The following is a 26,351-nucleotide window of genomic DNA, read 5'->3' as shown; positions in this document are numbered from 1 at the left end:
TACCTTTCCTTATATCTGATTTAATTTGTCAGGAAATATCAAATTGTGCAAATACAAAGACAACAAATTTCAGATTTTTTTTTTATGAACACAAAAGAAATGTGAGCTTGGCAAGGAGAATCTACAATGCAATTCACCATCACACAGATGGGAGGGAGTAAATCAGAGCTTTGGTAAAACATGTGGAGAATGCTGCTCGTGTGTGTGAACAAAAATGCAAGCTGATCGCAAATCTGCCCATCCTTTATAACTAGAAAAGAGCCATCAGGCAGCACCAATTTTGGTTGGATTTTTTGTGAAGTGTAATTAAAAAGACTCCACACAACCTGTTTCTCATAAAATTATTGAAATGTAGCCAGCTGGGAAAATCTTTGTGGGAAAACTAAAAGTTTACAACTCAATAATTTCAACTCATGAATGATGATGTACAAAACCAGCCTCTGTGATGCTGGTTTGTTAGTTACAAAAGTCATTACAACACCAGGATTAGAAGAAAAAAAACACAAAGAAAAAAGCCTTCATGTTTACTCTGCAGTGCTTCAACTGGACAACAGTGTTTTATTACAGGAAGGACAAAACAAACAAATGTACTGCAATAGTAAACAAAAAATAAAGATCACGAACCTCTCGAACCCATCTCGAACCTTTAACACAACACTCTTCTCGAACCTTTAACACAATACGTACAAATACAAATCAAAGTTAACTTGGTTGAATGCTACTTAGAGGAGTGTTTACTTGTTTAAAGGTCAGTTCAAGTTCCTCCAAAGAAAAAAAGTGTTAATGTTTGATCACTTCCTTCATTCAGAAACTCAAAGTTATATATCCAGTCATGTGTTCGTCTTCTCCCTTTTGACCATTTGACCCACTTCTAAGATGGAGCGAGAGAACGAGTTCATCGGGGGCTTTGAAAAAAAGACATTGAAGTTTACTTTGAACATCCTGGTTATAATTCAGGATAAAACCCTCTTTGCTGTATCTCAGCACTGGCAGTCTAAAGCTATGCGAGCTTTGGGTAGTCAAAGGTATTAAACTGGTCCTTAAGCTTCCACACATGGATATACAATGGTAAGACCCTTCTCTGCTTTACCCGGGATATACTGTACATACTCTCAGATGAGGAGGATGTTACTTCAGGGCACAATAAATACAGAGCTCAATATATTTCTTAAATACGAAGGACAGATGTCTTAAAAACATCAGCAGCCACTGCGGTGCTAAGATGAGCAGCTTTCACTGTAAGCTACAATGAAAGGCTGAGGCTGTGTTTAAGCAGGGCGCTCGTACAGAATAAAGTTGAATCTTATTTTCTGCACTTTTTTCTGCAGTATGAGGAGGATTTGTAGGAGAATCGCTTTAGTTTTTGCTTGGTTAAATACCTATAGTGGATCCAATGATCCACAAACTGCCATCCAGAGGACGTAGATGAAAAGATGAATTTCCAAGCTCATTTTAAATATTGTTAAAAAAAAAAAAAAGAAGCAATTATCGGAAAAAATTAATTTTATAACTTGGCTCTTATTCAAGATGCATTTATACCATTTTTGCAGGTTAATGAATATGGTTTGATGTATTTTGACAATTCAAGCAAGCCTTACCAGATCTGAATGTCTTCTATGTACGTACACTTTTAGTCTCACACATTATTTGTAAGTCCTTCTAAAAACACAGAGAAAACTTGCAAGAATTCAACATGAACATCATCACAGTGATTACAAAGAAATCACTTGGAAAAGCTGCTCTGGTGTCTTTGTTCCTTCAAGGCCTTTTCTGATCTGAGTTCACAGGTCTTCATACAGTAAACTCTGCAAACACACCGAGAGTGAGACCAGCTAGCAGAACAGAGGAGAAATTATACCATATAAGGACATTATGTCTCCTGATCTACAATCTCAAACGCAGTTGCCTGTGTGTGTGTGTGTGTGTGTGTGTGTGTGTGTGTGTGTGTGTGTGTGTGTGTGTGTGTGTGTGTGTGTGTGTGTGTGTGTGTGTGTGTGTGTGTGTGTGTGTGTGTGTGTGTGTGTGTGTGTGTGTGTGTGTGTGTGTGTTGGTGTGCCTGTGTGTGTGTGCATGTGTGTTAGATCTTGTATCAGAATCAGCTGTAGACTTTGAAGGAGATACTTCAAAAAAAGCAGGATTTTTTTTTTTGTCATTTTCACTCTTGCTAAAAGCAGTTTAAGAGTTGAAGACGCATCTCAAAGGCTCCGGGAAATCAAATCCACCATAGCCCCCAAACCATGTACAACATCTTAATTAGCATCTGGAACTCTTGAAAATGTTTTTAAGGAAAACTGTAATTAAAGTTTCTGTGAGTGTTCCTGATGTTTGGTTTGAAATGGGATTATGTTAAAAAAAAAAAAAAAAGTCAAATCATTTGAAAAAAATGCACATCTGCTTCAACAATGTCTTTCAAAAATGTTAACATTTAGAGCAAGATAGACATCTATCAAGACGCAGGAATTGTCAATCAAAACCAAACCCAGTAAAGTAATGTTAACAGCAAACCAAGCTGATTTTAGTGGGTAATATAAAACTCGAATTCAACTCAAACTCAAGATTAGGCTGATCCTTTATGTAAATCTTAACTTTGACATCATGAAGGGCCTTTTTCCATTAACTTTTGTTAACAACCTGTTTGTTTGTTTTTTGCACTGGCAGCACTCAATTTCACAGCGCCTCTCACCGGCGCTTCATGTTGCTGGGTTATGACTGTTGACTTCCCTTGAAAGTGACCTTAAAGTCTGCTTTAAATTGTTCCATATGCTTTTATTCTAGATAACTGCATCAAGAACATTCTAAACAAAGCAGAGGAATCCTGTCCTGGCATTGGCAGCGGCTCTTGACCTGGAAATTGAACCCCAAAAAAGATGAGTCAAATTAGTTTCTCCTCTGTCATTGTTGACATCAGAAGTATCCTCCTACTTTTATGTAGACTTATTGTGAGGGAGTTGTGCAAGTGATGAGTGCAGAGCTGTCACAAAATTTTAAATATTTTCAACTGAGAGCACTGAGAGGGCAGCAACAACAACTAATAGATGACACTGAGTGTGTTTTTGTGCTTGGGAATCTGAGTGCTGATAATCCATTGGTTTTGAATAGAAAATCTGCCTTGCCAGTGCAAACAATTTCCCTTTTGCAAGCCAAAATTGCGTAGGTTTGAATTGTATAACTTTTTGTTCCAGTAGAACTCAGAGTAGCATTCTGATTCGTATGTTATGATTAGGATTTGTATGTTAGGATCTTTAGCTAGTAAATGTAATATGTTATATTAGTGTTTGCAAGAGGCTAATTTATGATGTATTTGGGGGTTTTATATCACTGAATTGGGAATTTTTCCATCATCACCTTTGATTTCTGAAAGGGATAGCGTGATAAAGAGAAATGGACAAAGAGGCAGTGTGCTACTTTTCCCAAACAAAACATTGGGCTAAATCTCCAATGTATGCCTGTCTGCACAAAAAGAAATAACTGAAACTCGCAGCATATTACTGTAAAATGTCTTCATATTACAATGTCAGTTGTGACGCTTTTTAATCCAAACATGCCAAAATGAAACTGCAATGGTCCAAAAACCAAACAATATCTCATCCACTAGAAGGTCTTCTGGATCCTTTGTGTGCAGTGTTCTTTAAAGGAGTCCATCAGGGATAAAACATTTTTTGGAGCGAATACAAAAATAAGAGGAGAGAAAACCGAGAAAGTGTAAAATTCTGCAAGTTGGAAGGAAAACAGGTGGGCTGAGCGCACACGTCTGAGTAGTAAAACTCACTTCGGGATAACGGCAGCTTTTACTGTGCCAAATCTGACTCATTTTCAATTCACACTGAGGGCGGCGAGGGTCACAAATGTTCACCCTGGAATTTATTCAAGACACGCACAGAGACAGAAGCAGACACAATAATACACAGAGACACATAGAGTATTGGAGATCGGGGGTCTCTGCAATTAAAATCAGTTAGAACTCTTCCTTACATAGCACTTGTCCCTTTACATTTTACATGACATTTGGTTGTTTTCTACATGGCTACATGTAGGTTGATTGTTTGATCCCAAATTCCTGCATTCCACATGTTATAGTGGGAAAGGACTTAACATTAAATGATGGTTCTAAATCGTGAGTTTGTGAAAACTGAATCGTTGGTTATGCCTCTGTCAGCCCTCAGCCCTGTGACTGACTCACAACCTGTCAAAGAATCACCTCTTGCCCAATGGCAGTTTAAATAAACTCCAGTCCCCAACAGGACCCCTTGTGGAATAAGCTGTAGAGATAATAGATGAGTGTAGAATTTCAAATTTATTTCCTAGATGGAAATGGATTTTACTTTCATTAGAAACTAAAAGTCAAAAGAAAGTCTTCTTAGTTAGACTGTCTTTCATACACTACAGCCATACTGTTCTACCCTACCCTTTTATTGGCCTCCTTTTTTTTTTTTTTTTAATAGATCTGACAGTTGCGTTCATTTTGATGAGGATTTGTAACCACAGTAGGGAGGCTCAGGAAGGGGCTGTTTGGGTGGCTGTGGCCCCCTGCTTACCTAAATCCTCATAAGCTCTCTATAAATTAACTCTGTTGAGAGATTCACTTCCAGACAAGCTTGTAAGTCTTTTTAAAATAGATTTGGGTCCCTGCTTCCTTCATCATAGGTAATTTAATGAATGTTCCACCAAAAGTTTGCATTTTGTCATCTTTGGCCTGTAAAGTACAAGGGATAGATATTTTTTTTTCAATTAAAACATGAAGACAGCATCCTGTGTCTACAGATGGATGTGAGAGCAGTCACTTCTTTCTGATGACTTCAACAGCTAGATGGAAAAAGCCAACAACGGCTTTCCCCAACTTTAAAGATGGTTTAAGTTAAATTGAGGGGAGGAACAGCGGATGAGGAAATTATGGAAGCACAGAAGATGTTATTTGCTTTTTTTGCAGGAAGGGAAGAGATGGTCTTGTCATTTTGAAGGGTTGTGAGGGGATGTTTGCTCACCCTCTAAATGGCTTAAAAGGACTGGAAGCATCCATCTTTCTCTCAGCGCTTTCCAAAGGGGGAAAGCCCAAGAGAAATGGACACAATTCTGCTCTGTGACTGATTGCACACAGTCTTATAGATACACCCCACCAGCACATACAGAAAAATGCCATTATTAAAGTAAATATCACAGTGGAATTTCCATTACGCTGACATCACTGACTGACTATACACCATATTAATGAAATCCCATGAAACCAGTTTACGTTTTCAACACTCATTAGAAGTTCAGGAGTTAAGGAATTTGTGTTTTTACAAACATTAGCTTTTGGAAATTCTTGTAGATAAACAGATTATTCATCTTACTACACTGTATAACAATGCAAGCAGACTTTAAGTGTCTTAATGGATTAACATCCATCTCTTGTGTTTGCGTCTGGATAGAAACTTCTAAATGACTGAGGTTTTGTTCAATGCCGTAAAGCCTAAATGTCTCTCGAGCAAGAAGTACGCCAAAGAATGTTAGCGAGCATGTTTTGTGAAAGGAAATAGTACTCAGGATAGAAAAAGATGTCAGGAGGCTGTGAAAACATCCACACACACACACACATGCATATACACACACATCACTCTATAAATCATGTCTGCTGTCACTGGCCACTGAGCGTGCCCAGTGACAGCAGTTTGTCTGCCAGGCCTCAATCACATGAACCCTGGCACTGGGGTTGACAGCCCGCTCTGAAACATGTGGGCCAAATGGTCTTTGGAAATCTCTGAGGGGGGCTGGATAGGATCTCTCTGCACCTCCAGGTCCCACACATCTGGCCTGCTACACTGCTGTTGTGACTAAAGGGGGGTGCAGAGGTTAGCAGAGGCTAATAATTGTGTGATCTGGGGCAAGGATGAGGCTAAGCTGCAGCTGTTCTTTGGTAGCTTTACTTTTTTGTGAACCGTATTGTATATATGAGGATAAGTGTTTCTATCTGAGAGGGTACACTCATTAACATAGACATGCATCTATGCAGTTGTATCTGGCCTATTAATAGTGCTTGTACTTATATTGGGCTTGTCAGTGTCTGTTTGACATATATTTGGACATGATCTTTGAAGAGAATAATACCAAAGTGGGGATCATATTGTGCTGTTGCCTAGTAAATAGACACATGTTTGGCATGCTTGGCACTAATCTAACGTAGCATTGGATTAAATGTAGTTGCAGTGCAAATATGTTTGACAGGAGATATGCCGACTGCTATTTATTTTCCTTGCAAAATCTATTCTGTCACTTTCTATTTTTAATGTTATAGCATCAAAGCTGCTCTTTAACTGATGTCAAGAATTAATAGCATCTTTGTCAGCTTGTTGTTTGCTTAGCAGGTCATTTAGTTGGTTGATTGTTTGGGAGGTTGACTGGTTGGTTGTTTTGTTGGTTGGTTGGTTGGTTGGTAGGCTGATGATTTTCTTCGTTGTTTGGTCAGTGGAATACATATTGAACTTTAAGCTGTCATATGAAATTCGTAAGGATTCTTTCTGGCACTACTGAAATAAGCAATGGTGATGCTGATATTACAAAGTTGTTTTATTACAAGGACAACTCAGTAAAATACTGAGAGAGGAAAACTGACTGTGTGCATTGGTGCTTTCCCTTTCATTTTTACTGGCTCATGAACCCAGTGAAAGCTTGTGCTTTGTGGTGGTGTGTTTGATTCCAGCACATTTCCCCTCTCCCACAGCTCCACCAGGTGGCCAACCGGCTCTCTTTCTCTGTGAAACACCTCTCTGACATCCTGCAGAGCTCAAAGCTCCTGAAGGCGATAAAGTTACTTAGGGGCATTTGGACTCAGGGTTCCTCAGAACATTTTAAAAAAAGAACAAAGTGGCTGCTTGATTGACAAAGAGATTCCCAAGAATACACAATATGTTGAAGGTCGATGAATTTCCCAAACAAGCAACTGAAATATTGATCGGAAAGTAAACATCAAGCTTTAGGGGTTTTCTTATGATTCTGGTAAACTACCTTTATTGGTCAATTCAATTCAATTTAATTAAAAAAGCTTGACGTGATTAAACTCCACGGATAAATTAGAACAATCATAAAAATGTACATGGATAAACTTTATCATTCATATTGGTCACCATTGTTTCCATAATTTAAGAGGGTTTGTAAGCTGTTTTGCCAGGGGTATTTCTAATTCTCTTTTCCTCACTAGAATTAAAAATATGTGCCAACAGCATTATCTTGTTTTTCTCATTGGAGAATATTCTAAGATGAGCTCACTAGAGCGATGAGTTTGAGCACAGGACAAATAATCCATAAAGTCTCTTAAGATGTCACAACAAGTTTGAAATAGTATCTCTACTCTCATTACCGTCTGATTAACAACAGCTGGCCTGAACATTCTGAAAATAACTTTTATTTATTTTTATTTCTTATGCCTTTTCTTCCTCCTTTCATGACTGAGCCTATGGATTCCCTGTTTCCTGGTGGGATTAGTGTGTGTGCTTTGATGTGGTTATTGCCCTGCTTAGTGTGTGTGGGCAGGCCTCTTACTACTGTGTGTGTGGCAGCGTTGAGGTGAGGGGGTACATGCAATCCACTTTTTACTCTGGCAGTGTTTAGATGTCGTGCGTGACCCGGAGTGCACCATAAACCAGCACATTCAGGAACAAATGCAGCTGTAAAACACCAATCTTGGCAACTCAGGCAAACACCTCTGATCACTGCTCGCTGATTTGGCCACATCTGTTTGTGTGTGTGTGTGTGTGTGTGTGTGTGTGTGTGTGTGTGTGTGGTGGGGGGGTGCCATTATACGAATGCACATTGTTTTTAACAAGCTTTAGTGTGGTCTGCCAAATACAGGTAGCTAATATCAAAAGCAAAATAAACTCAGGAAGCATTAATAATGTCTCTGGCACAAATCGAAACACTGAAAGCTTCCAGCATTGCAAAAGCCTCCATATGAATGAATTATTCTTGAGTAGGAGTGTCAAACTACAGCAGTATCATGTTCAACATGCATCAATAATATTTGCCTCATGTAATGCATTGATAAGAAATTGATAAGAAAAATTAGTATCTGACAATCAGATCCCGTTCAAAAGTAAAATGCAACCTTAAGGCTTTAATGGTTTTATACTAAGATCAGTGTTAGCGTCCAATGATTGGGATGACTGATAACTGTCTAATTAATACAGATGACAATATGAAATGCATTACATGAGAGTTAATAATTTGCCTTGGAAACAGTGTCTAAAAAACAGGTTTAACAGCCACCCTGGGAAATGTTTAAATGCATTTTTCTTGAATTCTCCAGAGAAAGGAGTTTGCTCAGGTGTTCATAGTTAATATAATTGTTGCAGGTGAAGAAAGTGTCAAGGAATACCACTGGATAGTGTTTAAAGCTCTTGAAAAAGGAAGAATCCTTGACAGATCAGTGACAGACGAGGAAAATGATGATGAATACTATGAGATGCTGTCAAAGGCTCTGGGCTTGAGGGTAGTGCCTTAAATTAAAATAAAAATGGGAAAAAATACAAATAGGTTGAAGGTCAATTTGCAATATAGAAAAAATATGTTAAATAACAGAAGTCTACTAAAAAATGAAAATCTGGAAAGGATATACTGCTCTGCTCTGAAAGGCTTCTATGCTAATGTTACATTTTTACAAGAAACACACGCTTTACAAAAACAGTGGCATGGGATCCTGCAAGGAAAAAGAAAAACCTTGAATGGCAATGACCTGTATTATTTATTCAGGGTGAGTCCTGAATGGCTTCCTCACAGCGTCAGACAGCTCTGCAAACCTCAGGGCCAGGGTCGCTGTTTTTGCTGTCTATGATGCAGAAAGGAAGAAAAGGAGCTTGTTTTTAAAAAAAATTGTGATTGCTATTGAAAATGAAAACACCTTTCATTACTTATGAACTGTCAAAAAAGTGATAAGACCTCAAAATCTAAATTGGAAAAGCAGGTCTGTCTGTGTGTTGTGCTACTTAACAGGAGTGTGTCTTGTGTTTAAAAACACTTTAAGGTCAAGTACTCTAGTTTAAATAGAAGGTGGGGTGTCTCTTTATAATGTAAACACTTAAAATAGCCCATTAGCAGATTTCTGGTTATCTGCGAAGTAAAGGCAGTGGATGTTGATTTTGTCCCTTGAGATCATTAATCACTGTCTTAGCTCAAGGCTTGCTCGTGACTGGCACATTCATTAAGTCTCCTGTGAACAACTCTGAAAGCAGCTCTGAAAGGCTGTTACTCATCAAAATGATCAGGAAACGACTGTAAAAGCTGCTCCATGTGGCGAAATCATTTCTCCATGCAGAGATGAGACGTAAACAGCTTAATCAGCATTTAAATGTGTTTTTTTCTTAAGATGAGCAGAGCAAATTTTCAGATTGCAGTGTCTTATGGAAAATCTTCTCTTTGTATGTTCATGTACCATAGATGTCTTTCTGCATATTTTTTAGGAGGGCCTTTGGTGCCATCAAGAGGGCATATCAGGTACAGAAAGAACTTCAATAATGTTCAGTCATTGTTAGTTGATAGTGTTGAAAAAAGCTCAGCTTGAAGTTTAGGGTTGTTTGAGAAATTGCCCACACGAGTGGGACTTTGCCAACATTTGCGTGACTCTCCCAATGATTCAACAGGTGAGTCTGCTCTCTTATGACCGAGTAAGGGAAAACATCCCTTGATTCCAGTAACTAGATGTTCTATGGCCAGACTTACACTTAATGTGGTCACTGACTAACCAGAAACTTTCTCTGTGATTTTCTACAGCCAGGACATTTATGAGAAAAATATCTGTGTCTCACTCTGCTGATTCTGCATTTTCCTTTTGGCTGCAATAAGTGGTCACATGCAACTGTGAGTGTGGTACTCTACTCATACATAGCATGCTATCCCCCATGTTTTCCAGTAAAAGCTAATTAATGTACTGTTTGATACAAATGGACACAGTTTCCTTTGCTTTTACAGCAAATACAAATGAAGTTATAACATTCACCTGTGCTACTATTGTGACACAGTTATTAAAACGGATGTGTAAGGAGAACATAGTAATTGATTGATTAAAAAAAAATACATGTACGTATATATGCCTGAGCACTCAGTGAGGTCGGAGGTCCCCGCGACCTCCCTCTTTCCCTCTACCGTTTAGAGGGAAACATTTGAAAAAAATCAAAATCAAAATGAAAATCAAAATGAATAAATAAAAAAAAACATGTACAAATACTAAGTCATTTCATTTTACTTGTTTCCTTTTAAGAGTTTAGGTATTATGCCCAGTTGGAAAAGTGTGTGTTCATAAGCGTGAATGAATACACACTTTTACGACAAGTTAAATAAAATGTATGTATGTATGTCTAAACTTACCTCTTGAATGGTTGTGAGATTGCAACAGTTGACAAAACACTGACTAAACACAAGATTTAAAGATTGTTTTTAATGGTTCAAAAATTACTTTTAAAATATTTCCACAAATATAAAGCTTTAAAGACATTGCACTTGTTTTTTTAACTGTGCAATGGAGAATGTGCTACACATCAAGACCTGATTATGGGAGGCAGGAAAAATGAGAGGGATAACAAAGAGAAATACAGAAACACACACAAAAATATATATTAAACATGTTTTATACTGTAAATTAACAATATAATTGACTGTTATTTTACAGGAACATTAGTTACAATAGTTGGAATGGCATATCAAAAAAAAAGTGTACAAAACATTTCTTTTGACAAATTTTGACAAGTTTTGCCTCAAACTATAGTTGTCTAGGACCTTGTCAATTCATTATAAACCAACAGTTACCAAAAGAGGGCAGTATTGTTGATACTTTCTGCTAAGGCCACATACAAGCAGGTCAAGGAAGATTATCACTAAAGTGAAGGTGGTGACAATAAATAGATTTTCATATAATGCTGCAGACTTTTGAAGCAAATAAGCAGGTATAAAAATAAGGGACCCTAACCCAAAAATAAGGGAAGAGAAAAGTGATTGCTGTATACAACAACATTATAAAATAGGTTCTAAAGCATTTATCTTGTAACTTGCTTGACAGGTGCCCAAATCTTCCATTTAGCCTATTGTATGTAAATGAAATGCATACACTTTGGGGTTGAGGTGGGGTGTTAACTTGTTTGTTTCAATACAATAGATGTCTTTGTTTGACATAAGTAACTGTCCTCTGTTGCAAAACAATGCAAAAACCTTCAAAAAGCTAAATGTTCTCAAGATGTCATGATTTGCCAAAAGTTAAATGGAATTTGTTTTCTCAGAATACTGTTAGTCACAAGTAACATTTTGTTTAATGATTCTTTTAGTTACTTTTAACACATTTAAAGTCATTAGGCTTCAATTCTATCATCACAGTTAAGTTGCAGTCACAGGGGGCAGGATTTCTGTGAATAATGGATTCCACCGATTTCAACACCCAACCTTTGGATTCCCAGCCGTCACAATTGTTAGCATTTCTCAGGAAAAATGTGAAAGAACATGTTTAATTTACACTCAAGTGAGTTAATGTACAGCCACCAGATAGGGGTTTAAACTTGCAAATCACCTGGAAGATCTTTCCAGAGATGTGCTGTAGTTTATTTGAAGAAAATGTAAGAACTCTCACTCCGATAAAATGCCCATGTACAATGTAGTCGTTCGGATTTTGCACATGGTTAGTTTTACATTTTACAGTCTATGATTAAAACCAGATTTTAACGCACTCATTGTTAATTGATGTAATTCATTATAACGCGGACCTAAAATGTACAGTGTTTGATCTCAGATCACATAAAAAAAAACTTAAATTGTGCCAGATCGTACACAAGTTGTAACTTGCCTCTGCATCAAATAGCTCTGCACAAATATTTCTGAGTTAAAAAAAACAACATCTTCTCTTTGCAGAGACTCTATATTAGAGAAAAAAACACATTATATATGTAATGTGAATATATTGTTAATTTACACAAAAAGTTAAACTGCATTGGCACTTTATAATTTACAGCAGGATTGGTATTTGTAACTAGAGATCCATTTTCTTTCTAATAGAGGATCTTTGTATCGTAGAGCGTCTGTAAAAATGAATCCGTGTGTGTCGTCACTTCCGTAAAGCGTTCCTCTTGGCATCATCAAGGAACAGGATTGAGGATTATTTGAGAGAGAGACAGAAGAAAAACCGAGTCAAAACGAGACTTTAAATTGACATGACATAAACACATATGTAGATAATAGAGCTGTGTTATTTGCCGCTCGTGTTTTTTTTCTCCCTTGGGCGGACAAAAAGGTAAACCAGTCTCCAGCCGCGCGTGCACTGGGATGCACTGCCGCTAGGTTGATATTAGCGTCGCGTGCTAGCTTCCAGATCAGCTCTGTCTTCACGACGGGACTAAAAACACCGTAAGTCAACCCGTTTCAAAACGATAATAAAGCAGTATGTAAGGGGACATGAGTTGGAGTCTTACACAATTAGTATGTCTTATTTCCACTTTAAACTAGCTGTTAATTATATGTATTTTATTTTTTCTTAACAGACACATTTGAACTAAAGGCCTTTTATTAAAGCGTATTTATTTCCACCCTGAATAAAACTGTAACAGTATTATGCACATTTTTAATAGATGGCGATCATTTTTAAGAACCGACGCTATATTGAGCATATTGAACAAACCATATGTCTGCAACAGGGATACCTGCTGAGAGTACACCTGTCCACGTGCACCTGTCCTGGACAAGGATTTTTATAAACTACCAGTCTCTTAGTACTTCGATGTTGTTAATGGTACTTTGTAACCCGCAAACCTTAATAAAGACTTATTAGGCTATTTATTACGTTTACCGTAATTGAATATCCGAGCTCAAACTGTTTAAATATGTTAAAAATAAGAAGGGAAATGTGTGTATTAATTTCACATAGAAGGTGTTTCAAAAACCGTGTGTTGAATATTGTTCAGAGACGTGTCATTCCTCAGGAAATGGACAGGGCATGGCCAAGTATGCATTTCAAATGAAACACCCACTGAGGTGATGTCAGAGCAAATGTAAACAAACTGGTCATGTTTCTCCAGTCAAACAAACCACATATCTGTCAGCCACCAACCTGCCATGTTAGAGTAAATCTCAGTATAGGACACCAATTTTCTTTTTTTTATTTTCTTTTTTTAAGTTTGACTAAACCAAATGTTTGCTCTGGCTTTACTTCCATAATTCACATTCACACTCATTAATGGTGTCATGCTTCTTAAGAGTTGAGTCGTGTGAATCCTGTCAGCGTCCCTGTTTTCATTGGTGCTTTGAATGACTTTAAAGGCAGAATAATACAACTTAAAAGTTGTGTTATTTGAGAGCCTAGTTTAGAGTAGAAATATTCATATATTACAAATCTTAAGTGTTTAACCTGTAGTGAAGACATGGTACTGCCAGATTACATTTTCAGACGTATATAATTGTGTAATATATCATATTACAAGGTTTGAAATCCATTTCAAACAGTTCTTTGTTTAATCTTTTGGCAGCTATGAACTTTAAAATGCATCAACTTGATTTTGACTTCTGTGGAGGCTAGTTGGTCTCTATCTGAAATGAAGAAAATCAATGCACCACCAAACACCCACACGTTTTTGAATGAATCATATGCTGAACCATGGGCTTCCTTACATCTCTTTGTGTGGACCTTACAGGATGAAGTTTCCCAGGTGTATGGTTTACCAGGATGACCAATTTCATTTGCTGCCACATTGAACCTCAACAAGTGTCTTTCAGGTCCTCAAATTGGCCTTGATTTTGTGGCCATGTCTCTTACACAAATACTGCAATACACCCAAATCAGCCATTAGTGTTTGTAGGAGTGAATTCAGTAGGATGTGAATTCATTATTGCTACCCAAGCCACAAATAGGGTCGGGTCCATATTCCTTCTTGTCCAGCATTACATTTTCATGCCAATTTGATGCATCTGTGAAAGTGAATAGCATGAACAATCACTTTGACCTATCACATCACTGTCTGACTTGATATTGATGATGTAAAATTTTTGCAGCCTCCTGTCTAGTCTTTGTTTTTTTGCAAAGTGAGTGCTGTCCAGTCTTGTAATTGAGCTGCAGAGAAGAGTGGCCACTTCAACACAGCTCATTGTAGTGGCGGCTTGTGTGTTTGGGGCTTTCATAGCTCTGGCTTTATTTATGTGTTGCCCTTTGAAAATCACCTCCTCTCTTGTGAGCAGCCATTATATTCCCATCTGCTTAATGATTTGGCTGTTTTCGACTGCGTCCTTTGGTCTTTCCTGTTCAAAGTAGCATTTAGGCCTCGCTGTTTTTCCATCCATAACTTCTTCCCTTTATTTACATGAAGCCCTTTCTGTTATACCCATGCTTTATCTCTGTCTATCTCTTCTTCTTTTTAACAGACACAGTGCACTATGACAGACAGCATTATGAGTAAAGCTGCCACAATGGAGATTCCTATCAACAGTAATGGTGACACAGGGACGCTACCAGAGGACGACAGCCTTGAACAGGTGGGTCAGTGTGTCACAGTTTGAGACCCCCCAGTTGTTTTTTTTTCCTTATTTAGACCAGTGACCCCAAGGTCATGAAGAGTATCTCAAAAACAGAAGAGTCTAGTTAATACAGTTGCTATAATTTACATTGATTTGCTCTTCCACATTTAATCTCATATTATAATGTTAATTATATTATATAGAAAATGTGTTTATAGTCATACTAATCAATTTTGTTAAGCTGTTGATTTTCTATTGGTTTAAAACATTCATTTATTTATCTGTTAGTGTAGAAAGTATATGCTTGTTTTTCTTTAATCAGTTCTTCAGACTCTTTTTTTGGCACGAGTTTCTCTCTTGAGGAAACAGTCGCTGGATAATGCGTTCAGTCATGCACTACTATCTTTGAAAGTCAAATCATTCACGTGGTGTTTTTTTTTTTCTTTCTTTCTGATGACCTGAGGGAGTTCAATGAAGAGTGGGAACTCATTGGAATGAGCAGCATTTTCTGCATCAAAGCCGTACTGTTAGCTCGTCCCCTGTCAGCCACTGACTCGTCTCTATTAATACAGTTGTCAGTCTTGAACACTGCTCGTGTGAATGTAGCCAATCAGCCACTTCTTTTTTTTAATTCTTTCACTTTATGCACTTTGTGTGTGAATTCACTCAGTGCAAAAATATCAATCACAGTGTGTTTCTCTGAGTTTGGATATTTCACTGTGTTTCACCAGTCATAGACTCTAAGATGTGCGTAGTGACAGCTGTGTGGAGAGCTCCTCCTGGGAAATCAGGTGTTTGAGATCAGCCGTCGCCATGGGAACCAGCTGTTCTCTTTAACAGCTCCTGTGGCCACATGTTCAGGCTTATGTGTATTTTGCTAACCTTCGCCCTTTGTGTAAAAAACAAACACATAATGTTCCTTCTTTTCTAACTAAGTATGATGTCACAGTGAGTATAAAGTTGTTCCAAATTCACAGTACGCAATTTATACGAGTTTATAAGAAGGTAAACTGCTGTTGACTAGATTGTCCACAAGCTCACTGATCATTCTCCTCTCAGTACTAAAGTTTCAAATAAAAGGTATCCTAAGCTATAGTAATGTGTTCATATGTGATCAAATAATATTAAAATAACTATGCAGCAGTATCTGTAATACAGTTGAGAACTCTTTAGATTCTATATACGGCCTGCCAGGTGTGCTAGTTCATTCACTGAAGCTCAGACTGGTAGTGCTAAAGTTAGAATGGGGTTTGGGACACATTCTTTGAGTTTACCAGGGATTCCACCTGAAGGGCAAACGCCACATCAAGTCATTCATCCTTGATGTAGAGCTCGCCCTCTCCATCGTAACGGATCATTTGCAGAGGTTTGTTTCGACCTCGAGTAGTGTTCTCGTCCGAGTCATTGAGAAGGAAGTAACAGCAGAGTCGCAGGGTAAACTAGGTGGAACAGGTTCTTGCACCTAAAGGCACACCTTGTTGCACAAACAGACTGAAGATCCTGGAAGAAGCGCTGGCAGTTAATAAGTTATTTGCTCACCAAACTCTGAGTGGCTCCTGCACAGACGGGAAGAAACGCCTGCCTTCTCACGAAGCCATCAAGGCCTCTGTTAAAAGTGTGCATGGATATGAAGTGTTTATCTGCACTGTTTGGTGCTGGATATTAACCAGTTGTCATAGCAACGCCGCAATTAATCTGAAAGTGGCCGTGCTTTGTCCTTGGGTGAAAGCCCTGTGAAACCAGATTGGTATCTGTCACGCAGCGTTTTGAGTTGAAGCTGCAGCAGTCTGTGTCGTTTATGTGGAGATGAAGATTGGCTGATTTAGAGGGAGCAGAAATCTGGTTTTCAGATGTCGTGTAGCTTTGCTCTTCTGTCAGCTCAGGGATGCTGAGTGACACCATCACAGTTACAGACAAAGGACTGACTGCAAGCAACAAGCGGACAAAGAAGAAGATGAATCACAGTAGCTCTCTGGTGACTACTTTGTCATTCAGACATGTTAACGTGCTTGTTGTCACGTCTCATGTGCTTTTAATTTAGAAATACCCCAATCGTGTAGTAAGTGTTAAAAAAAACCCGGCACATTTCTTTAAAAAAAAAAAAAAAAAAAAAGTTGTCTGTTGCATTTTTAAGCAGAGCCTCTGTTTTCCAGGGAATGTCTACAATGCTGTAGTTTCCTGTTTCTTTTAATGCCATATCTCTGCATAAACAGACTATAAGAGTGTAAGCCTCTTACTGTACAGACTCACTGGGAAGATGTGACAGTCGCATTATTTCATGATGACTTAGAGGTGCAGTCGTTTGCTTTATCTCAGGGAACAGGCACTGTGTCAATAAAGTAACCAGGGAGGGATCAGCGTCTACGTCACTTTTCTTCCACGTCGAGCAGATGCCACAACACAAGGCTGGAGTTATATATAGACGGACGTGAAGGAGGAAATGTGGTTGAAGAGGCTGGGTCCTTTTTTCTTCAGTTCCTGTTTGGTCTCTCTGCTCCATCCATCTCGACACACTTTGATTATTGAAATGATGACGTGACTTCAGAAACTGTAGAAGTTGGGCACTGGTGCTGTGCTGAATCTTTTCAAAAAAACAACGAGCTGCTTCAATAGAAAAAGTCTTTCCTGCTAGGTTTTGTGTTAGTGTGGATGATTTTTATTTGTGCACACTTCCTCCTTGATTTATTTTCTGTTATCTTAATGTCACTTCTGATGTTCGCTCATGTCTTCTAAAAATATACACTTATACTTTTTTTCTGTTGGATTAGAGCTCGTTCCTTCTTTTGGGCAGACAGTGATTGAGTAATATCATGGCAAAGTTACTCTGACATGACATGTCAGATCCCCGAAACATGAAGCTAGCATAAAACCAGCTCACCTGACCTGCTCTGATATCAGTCATCACTGCTCTCCATTCCCCGTCCCTGCCGTCTGAGGAACATGACAGCGTCCTTTCTTTTGCATCACTCTGTCCTGTTTCATAATTTCAGTCATGGATTATTTTTCTTTTTGTCCCTTTTTTTTTTTTTTTTTTCCCCTTTCTTTGTGGTTGTTTTTGTGTTCGTCTCTTCTCCCTCTTCCATCTCCTGTGCAGGCTGCAAAACTGCAGTGGAGCTTAGATGAGAAGGTAGGGAGCTCCAGAGGCACCAGGGTGAGCAGGCCATTTGTGCATTTTTGTCTCTGTGTGTGTGTGTGTGTGTGTGTGTGTTCATGATGGTGTGTAGTGCTGCTCAGTGGTTTGACTTTATGTTATGTTCATTAAACTGGCTCGTATCACTTCTGTCGTTTTCTAACCCAAAACGTCACATCTTTCGTTTGAGCGGCAAACCACTGTGCAGCGTCACGTGTGCTTTCTGTTTACTTAGCTCCTACTTACACTTCATAGAAGTCTCTAGAAATGAACATAGGTCTACTAACACTGAAATCTACACATTACCATCTGTTTCCATTTGATTAACAGGTGTATAGCCTCGATCCTGTGTGCACTTATCTAACTTGTGAACATGTCAGAAGGGGCTGGATTAAGGTCACGCTCATTTTTTGATGTTTAAGTTTAGTTGCGTTTCCGCAACAAATCCAACGGAGCGCTTACGACGACTCAACGCATCACAAGTCCTTCCCACGTTTCTCAAAGAGGCAGATTGGTCCTCGTCGGACGCTGTTTTAACCTCCAACAGCAGCATAGAGGACAAGCAGATACACGTCTCTTTTTCTGTTTTGTTAATGTTTACACAAAGGAAATGGCGAGCTCCCTTTCCGTGACTCAGTGTTTCCTTATCACGTTCTTACTGAAGAGTCCAAGCCCAAGGTTTCACGAATCTAAATACCATGCAGCCGTTTACGTGTTACGATTGCAGTACGGCTCTTCGCTCAGAGTTGAGTCTCTGTTTGCAGCAAATGACATAAGAGGCTTTCTCCCCCGCACAGACACCAGTCAACATGAAACCTGCTCGTCTTAGGAACACATATGGTTTGCCTAAGTGAGAAATCGACTCAGGCTAGATTTTCCTTTTTCATAAATCCCTTACATTTTTTTGTTTTCTGAACTTGCTGATATGTCAGAAAGAAACAAAAAGAAAGCAGGGAGTTAAATGAAGGCTCGTGTGTCTCATAACACTGCCTCGCTGCAGCCTGTGATTATTTTGGCAGGAAAGAAGTTTGCTCGGGCATTTCCTGCTGCGTAGATCATTAAGGTCACTGCTTGGCTGCTTGGACTTAAGGTTGAGCCCAGCTGTGCCGTGGCGTCTTCTTGCTTGCTCCCATTGTGGCAGGAGATTCAGTCCTGGTCTTTAGTTAGGTTGATTATTAACGGGCTACTTCAGTGCTCTGTTTGCTGTGTCGTTCCCCAAGTTGTCTAACAGATAAGAGGATGAAGTTAAAGGGTGGCTTCAAGATTGTGCACACACACTAACCTTCCTAACATGGTAGTGTCTGTCTCCCTCTAGTGACTGGACTTTAACACACGTCGTCTACACTGTCTGAATTTAACACTGATGTCATAATCTTCCGTACTCGTGTCTCTAACCAAAGCCCTCACCCCTTCCTTTGTTCTTCTTTTATTATTTATGCTCTTACGCTTTGCAGGACTTGCAGCAAGTGATGGTTTCAGGTCCAAATCTCAACGAGACGAGCATTGTGTCGGGGGGTTATGGAGGAGCTGCAGAGGGTATCATCCCCACCAGCTCAATCAAAGGTACAGTAACTCTTCCCGTCTTATCCCCTCCGCTGCTCTGTCACTCTGTCTCATTTGTGACTTGTTCTGTTGTCTTTCGTTCTGGGAGTTTACTCGGAAGACAATGAGGTGTCTGCTTTCTGTGGCCTCCTATCATTTTTCCCCTGGAGATTGTGGTGGAAGTAATTTGCTGTGGTCGGGGGGGGGGGGGGGGGGGGGGGGGGGGTCGATAGCGGCGGTGAATGCACGGCCTGCAGTAAGCCTCCACTAAATCTCAAAACGTGCCGGTGATCTTTATTTCTCAGTGTTGGCGGTTCTTTGTTTAGACGAGGAAGGAAGCAGAGTTGCAGACTGAATTTGGTTGATTAGGAAAAAAAACATTTATGAGCCTTAAAGTGTTTTTGTTTCTGCATGAAGTAAGTTAACAGCATGTTTGAAATTAGTGTTTTTTACTCACGTCGGCTCCATTGGAGAGCGAAGACAGTCGGGATAGGCAACATTAGGTCAAATTTGGAGGGATGGAAAAGATGGAGAAGTCAGCACTTCACCCTTCAAATCAGTACACCCGTTAAATAACGAGCACAAAGTAACCACCATGATAAATAAATGAATGAATCACAGTCTGTATATGGGTGAAGGAAGAGAAGGTCACTGATTGAATGGAGTCTTTCGTCCCTGCGTCTCTTCTAAAATGCGTCTGCAGACACTAAAAGCCCCCGAGGACCATGGCGAAAATGGACAGACTTGAACATATTGATCAAATAAATGAAAAATCTCGTGGTTACACGATTTGTAAAGGACCATCTCTTCCCTAAAACTACAGCCACTTGCTTTGTTTTAAAATGTCATAGCTCTCCAGTTAGTGGAGTTAGTTCACATGCTGTGTGATACGTCAGGTCGACTAAAGGATGAGTAAATCAGTTTTAGCTCATGGTTTTGACTTTGGCAGGTTAGCTGAAGTCAAGGGAAACATCCACTCTCTCATTCCTACTTATTGATACCTGTTCTAACATCTCTCTCTTTCACTCCCTCTCTCTCTTTCACTCCCTCTCAGGCCCCGCTGTGCGCTACAATGCAGAGTTTAACAAAAGGATCCCAGTTACAGGATTAGGTGGATTTTTTTTAGATCTGCGTTTTGGTTTTTAATGGCGAGCTTCTTTCCAAAACGTGATGTTGTTTTTCGGGGATGTTGATGAGATAAAATTAAGAACCCCTCTGCAAGACCTGTCTGCTGTCTGCTATCTGCTTAAACAGCGACACACCTAATGATAGTGATTCTACTTTATTTAACTAATCATCCTCTCATCGTGCATTACTCATTTTGGAAAGATGCTTTTTTTTTATTAACACAGTGTCTTCTTTATTCAGCTGGAAAAGATCTTCTCTTTCGCTTTTATCCTTTTTATCTACCTCAAATGTCACTCCATCCATAGAGAGATGGAAGTACACTTAAAGCTGCTGCTCCTCTTGTCCGACTTGTGGACTCTCTCTATGACTGCATTTCTATCACACATTCTTCTTCTGGTTGGGGAATAATAAGCCTCTGAACTTCCGAGTACTAAAGCTGAAACCATCTTCATGCTTAACAATGTGTGTATTTGTATTACGTAATTTTCCTAACAAAAATAAAATACGGCCTGGAGCGTGTTTGTAAAATGATTGTAATCGAAGCCCCTTCAGTGATCACCTTTCGTGATGAGCTTATATAGTCTGCCTCGTCCTCTTCATCATCACTCGCTTGTCTGCATTTTTCACTGAATGTCTAAACACACTAAATATTGTCTCTTCATCTGTTTTCTACTCGTGTGTCTCTGTCCTCCACTTTATCTTCACCCTTCCCCTCCTCATGTCTGTCATTTTCCTCTTCTCCATTTGGACCTCCTGCTTCGCCCTGCTCCTCCCATCCATCTTACTCCTACAATATCCCCCCCCCCCCCTCTGGCATGCTATATCATCACATTAATAAAAACTAAATATCCACCCATTGTTTAAAATCCTCACCCCGTTGTAAATGCCACCACACGCCCTACCCTGTTTTATTTTCACCCCGACCCATTCCTTCATCCATAAACCTCTAACCTCCCACCCACCCACCCACCCGTCCGTCCGTCCGTCCGTCCGGCTGCCACAGATTTGCGAATGAAGGCGAGGCGAAGTAGCGTTCCCACATCCAGCTCTTTCCTCTGCCACAAAGCAAGCGAATCAAATGAACACAAAGGTACAAAGAGGACAGTTTGTCCTCTAACAGCGTCTCAATGAATCAAATATTCCTGCTGTTTAAAGTATGTTCAGCTTTTCTCACAGCTTTATACAAAGACTGAACATGAAATATGAAGGCTGGTTTCATTGGTATTTCCTCCTTTGCTTTTCCTTCCGTTTACTTCCCACTGCACTCTTAACTCCTCTGCTCATTCTGTAATGGTTAAATGGCTTACGGTGATAGACATGGGTTGTACAATAGCAGACAGATTTGAGAACATGCTTTATGAAGTAGTGGATTCTTTATTGGGTCTTGTTATCTGTGTGTGGGTTATTCTTCTCCAACCTTCCAGAACCTGTTTGTTTGCTTAAGAGTTTGTTCACCATGTTGGATTATTTCATCATTTGGGTCGTATCTCTCAGGTTCGAACATGCACCACAGCAGCAGCAGCTCGTCGATGATGGCTGAAGAAGCGACCCGCGGTGTGGCTGTAGAAAAGCTAGAAACAGTGAAGAAGTGGGGTCTGAACACTTACAAGGTAACCAAAGATGGTTCTGTAAAATGAATACAATTCATTCTAACATTACAATAAAGAGCTACTGGGTGTATTTTTATCCAATGTGTCTATTGATGATCTGAAATCAAACATATTCCTCGAGTGTAATAGTTTCCCTCTGTGTTCCTTCATTGGTTCAGTGCACAAAACAGATGATCTCGGAGCGTTTCGGCCGTGGCTCTCGGACTGTGGACCTGGAGCTGGAGGCCCAGATTGAGGTGCTGAGAGACACCAAAAGGAAATACGAGAATGTGCTGCGATTGGCCAGAGCGCTCACCAACCACTTCTACAACATGGTGCAGACGCAGCACGCGCTGGGAGACACCTTCGCTGACCTCAGCCAGAAATCTCCAGAGCTAAGGGTAAGACGGACACAGTCTGAACGCGCGTGTAAGGCACAAAGTCGGTTTATTTAAAACAATTATCTTAAACAAAATCTCTCATTTGGCTTTGAAGGATGAATTTGGCTACAATGCAGAGACTCAGAAGTTGTTGTGTAAGAATGGGGAGACTCTTCTTGGCGCCGTTAACTTCTTTGTGTCGAGCATCAACACGTTGGTCAACAAGACCATGGAGGACACCCTGATGACCATCAAGATGTATGAAAATGCCAGGTAAGGACGTGAAGTAGGCTTCATGTTTTTGAGACTACGAGATGCAGACACAACTTCAACTGAAATGCTGATATTGTAATGAAGATCACTGTGACTGCTTTTCAATGAAGTGCTTGCATTATACTGAACACAGAACATTGCAAGGAATTCAAATGTCAATGTGAAAATGAACAGAAGTTTAAAAAATACATTCTAATCAATCAGAATAATTTCCATAATGGTGATAATCATGTCAAGGCAGAAGCCCAACACTTGCTGTATAAAGTTACTATTTATTTCAAAAGACCTGACTTACATTTTCTATAACTTAAGGGATTTATTCATTAGAAATGACGTCATTTGGTAATTATTGTGAATGTTTAAGAGTTTTAAACTCTTTAAAAGTTACCTTGAAAAAAAGTTTGCCACGTGTAGACTGTGTCACTGGTGATGCACAGAAACACAAACGGTTATCTTTTGTCTTAAACTCATGATAACTTAAAGGCTTATATTGATGAGCATGGTTTTCAAGGCATTTAATTCTATATATTTTTCTTCTTTCTCCTTTCACCAACAGACTTGAGTTTGATGCCTACCGGTCAGATCTGGAGGAGCTTAGTTTGGGTCCGAGGGACGCTGTGGCCATAGCTCGCATAGAAGCTGCTCAGCAACAGTACCAGATCCAGAAGGACAAGTATGAACGCCTCCGCTCTGACGTCATCATTAAACTCAAGTTCCTGGAAGAGAATAAGGTAAGTGGGCAACAGAAGGACAAACCATTTGTCGTAATCCGACTCAAGGTTTGACTCTAATTCTCTCTCTCTCTGTCTCCGTCTCTCTCTGTCTTTCAGGTGAAGGTGATGCACAAGCAGCTCCTCCTCTTCCATAACGCCATCTCAGCGTACTTTGCTGGCAACCAGGAGCAGCTGGAGCAGACGCTGAAGCAGTTCAACATAAAGTTGAGGCCCCCAGGGGCCGACAAGCCCTCCTGGTTAGAGGAGCAGTGAGAAGCAGCAGCAGCCTTTCTTCTCGACCACCTCCACCTGTTACCTGTTGAAACCCCCTTACTTACAGAGGGAAACACACGCAGAAAAAAGAGAGGAGGAAAGTGAAGATGAGCATGTGGCGAGATGATTGGACAGATGAAGGAGGATTGGACTGATAAAATGCAGGGTATTACTGACAAGTGGGCTAAATGCAGCTGGAAACCAAGTGGCCAGATTCATGAACAGTCTGGGGGCTTTTAGTGCCTCTACCCAAACTTCCTATTTGTCACTCTAACCTCTTCCAGCTTTGAACCCAGAGAATCCCCCCCCCCCCACCCTGTATCAACATTTCACTGTGTGAGCTTGTTTCAGTCACGTTCACGGTCATTACTGTACTCCATGAGTGTTCACAGTGCTCTGAGTTAAACCTCAACCAAACATGTTCTCGTGACCACAGATTGGAGGGAAGTTAAAGTGTGCTCAGATGTACTCCAGACATGATCCCTCTTCTAGTGTGCCTCCTCGTGTAAGAGCTAGTTTACTTAGATTGCAGCCTGCAGGAAGAAAAGTACGATCAGACGTACATTTCAAACCAATGATGAAGAGCATTTGTGCGGCACACTGGAAAGGAATGTCAAGACATTACAAATCAATGTACATTTTAAATGAAGTAATGTTTCACTCTGAGATAGTTATATTTTTGTGTTTAAGTATGAGATTATTTTAATTTGTTCTTAATTTGACTAATCCCCTACAGTTTATTTTAGTTGCAGTCAGCTGTTTGTCTTGTGCTGAAGAGTTTGCCATGTTTTAAGCTACAGGTACCACAGTGCTCAGTCTGTAGTTATCAGAAATGCTACAGATATGAAATCGTAGCCGGAATAAATATTGACTATTTATGCAACGATGAAATAAAGGAACACTGCCACAGGTTCATAGACTTACACAGGTTTGGGTCTTAAGTTATTATTATTTTAGCTAACTTAGCCCCCTAAAATGGAAATCACAAGCTGTTTATATGAAGCTTAACCCTTGCTACAAGTTCATTGATGATCTGGGTTTCACTGTGAACTGGGGAGAGGGTTATCTACTGGAGATACGAAGGTCTGTTAAGATCCAACAAACTTGAATGGATTCAAATCAATTAATAATTTAATTGTTGAGTGACAACATTGATGTTTTTGTCTTTTTCATTTATCTTTTAGAGTTCAGAAGGAATATTTCATTGACATCCTGGTTCAACATCTTTCACTCCTAAAATAATATGTTTGTCTAAGATGATCTTTCTTCACACTGAAGATTATAATAGTTGTCTAATATTACTAATCCTAATAATTCAACATCCAATCTTGTCAATGAGTTGTTTGGGAATGGAATAATACTAATAATACATGATTGTTTAGATCTTTTTGGTAGAACACAATCATCCAGAGTTTGACAATAAGGGGACGTGTCACAACTAAATATCTCCATGGTACTGCTACCTACATAATGTTAAATGTAATCATCACTGTTATATAGTTTTCTGTCTTAACTATATGAGTCAACATATTGTACACTGAAATGTATGATTTTTTTTTTTCTCAAGTGACTCCATTTGAGTACGACATCACTGAGCTCAGCAGAAGACGCACTTATATGAAAACACGCCTCAGGATAACTGTATCTTTCCAAAAAATATTTTAAATTAACTGATAAAGAGTGTTGCAGTTTACTCGTGACGAACCTCTGAAGATAATCCGGGTTATTCAATCATGCTGAATTGGACTCATGAGAGCAACTGGAAACAGAAAGGAGAGCTCTATCAGTTCATGAGTTAGTGCTCCAGCTTATTGTACCTTCTGTATTTGCATGGCAGGCGGCGATCCAAAGTATGTGTGCAGATATGTGTGAATGCACACTCGCTCTACTCTTGGCTTTCTGCGTCCCGGTTCGTACATGATGCTTAAAGTTTCTTGAATTAAATTTTAAGACTGGCTGTCGCTCTTAAAAAGACAATGAAATGAAAATGGATCTCGGAAATTACAGTAACTCTATGATTTGTTTGACTTGTATGTACCAGTGTGTAAAATAAGTGTATTTTATTCCAGCTGAGAAAGTCACTCAGTAAGACCATGGCTTTACATAGAGCTAAAATTATTTGCCGGTTTGTGGTCCTTTTGACCACCACACAGCAATATAAAGAAGAAAAATGTGACTCTTTTCCAAACCTGCTCCTTTGAAATTCACCAAAATGTATGGCAATAGGATTTTTTTCTTGTTCTGTAGATGTGAAACCTCCAGTGAATTGAATAAAGTACGACATTTACTTGTGGCATTTAAAAGCCACTCTTACTAGTCTAGCCTTTATGTTGTTGCCTAGAGAGAACCAAGATTTATAAAAGGAGATTTATTGTTTGTGTACAATCAATGTTTTCTAGGCTGAGCTGGTTTATTGTACTCAATGAATGATTGCACATAATATTTAAGATGATAAATGAAGTCTTGTCATGGATTGATGTGATTCTCTGCCTTCATTCCTCCCCTAGACCTGAAAAGTCCCCCCCTTAACCCCCCCCCCAAGGGAATAAAAATAAAATTTTTCAAATGCTCCTGCAGTGTTTTCATTTTGTCATTCTCTCCTCATTTTCATTACATTTACATGTTGCTTGCAGACAGAAAAGAACCCATCTGGATCAAACCTAATAAACTAGATTAGTATATTCAAGAAGTTATTTATCAATATCTCATCTAGTATAATACTCCATTATTTCCTATTTTCTCACTTTTCTTCATGTTTGGTTTAAGTTTAGCTCTTATGATTGAAAGGTTTAGATAATTCCACGTTCCTGTTTTTTGCACATGATGCGATCTGGCTGTCCTCTAATATTTAATGTTACCTACCTTTTACGTGAAG

The 26,351-nt window shown here is 39.3% G+C and overlaps 1 protein-coding gene across 5 annotated transcripts; it reads left to right on the top strand.

Moving 5' to 3' along the window:
• The first annotated feature begins 12,041 nt into the window (after window positions 1-12,041).
• Window positions 12,042-24,389, top strand: arfip2b (ADP-ribosylation factor interacting protein 2b). 5 transcript variants are annotated; one of them, XM_079355389.1, is made up of 10 exons: window positions 12,042-12,351; window positions 14,356-14,466; window positions 17,543-17,575; window positions 19,033-19,141; window positions 20,175-20,231; window positions 21,743-21,858; window positions 22,017-22,238; window positions 22,333-22,490; window positions 23,047-23,221; window positions 23,321-24,389. In XM_079355389.1, exons 2-10 carry the CDS (start codon window positions 14,368-14,370, stop codon window positions 23,474-23,476), a joined length of 1,125 nt encoding a protein of 374 aa, XP_079211515.1. In that variant the 5' UTR covers window positions 12,042-12,351; window positions 14,356-14,367; the 3' UTR covers window positions 23,477-24,389. The 5 variants fall into 5 exon arrangements, with proteins under 5 accessions (XP_079211515.1, XP_079211514.1, XP_079211517.1 ...); XM_079355388.1 differs by having other exon boundaries at window positions 17,543-17,599; XM_079355391.1 differs by lacking the exon at window positions 17,543-17,575.
• The last annotated feature ends 1,962 nt before the right edge of the window (window positions 24,390-26,351 follow it).

The sequence above is a fragment of the Symphodus melops genome (genome assembly GCF_947650265.1).
Source record: "Symphodus melops genome assembly, chromosome: 11".
NCBI lineage: Eukaryota > Metazoa > Chordata > Actinopteri > Labriformes > Labridae > Symphodus > Symphodus melops.
Note: the sequence above shows the minus strand (reverse complement) of the source record. Positions and strands in the feature narration are given on the sequence as shown.

Coding starts and splice junctions, on each gene's coding strand:
- arfip2b (XM_079355388.1), top strand. CDS start 14,368: ATGACAGACAGCATTATGAGTAAAGCTGCCACAATGGAGATTCCTATC. Junction 20,232..21,742: donor GATCCCAGTTACAGGATTAG/GTGGATTTTTTT, acceptor CGTATCTCTCAG/GTTCGAACATGCACCACAGC. Junction 22,239..22,332: donor AGAAATCTCCAGAGCTAAGG/GTAAGACGGACA, acceptor TTGGCTTTGAAG/GATGAATTTGGCTACAATGC.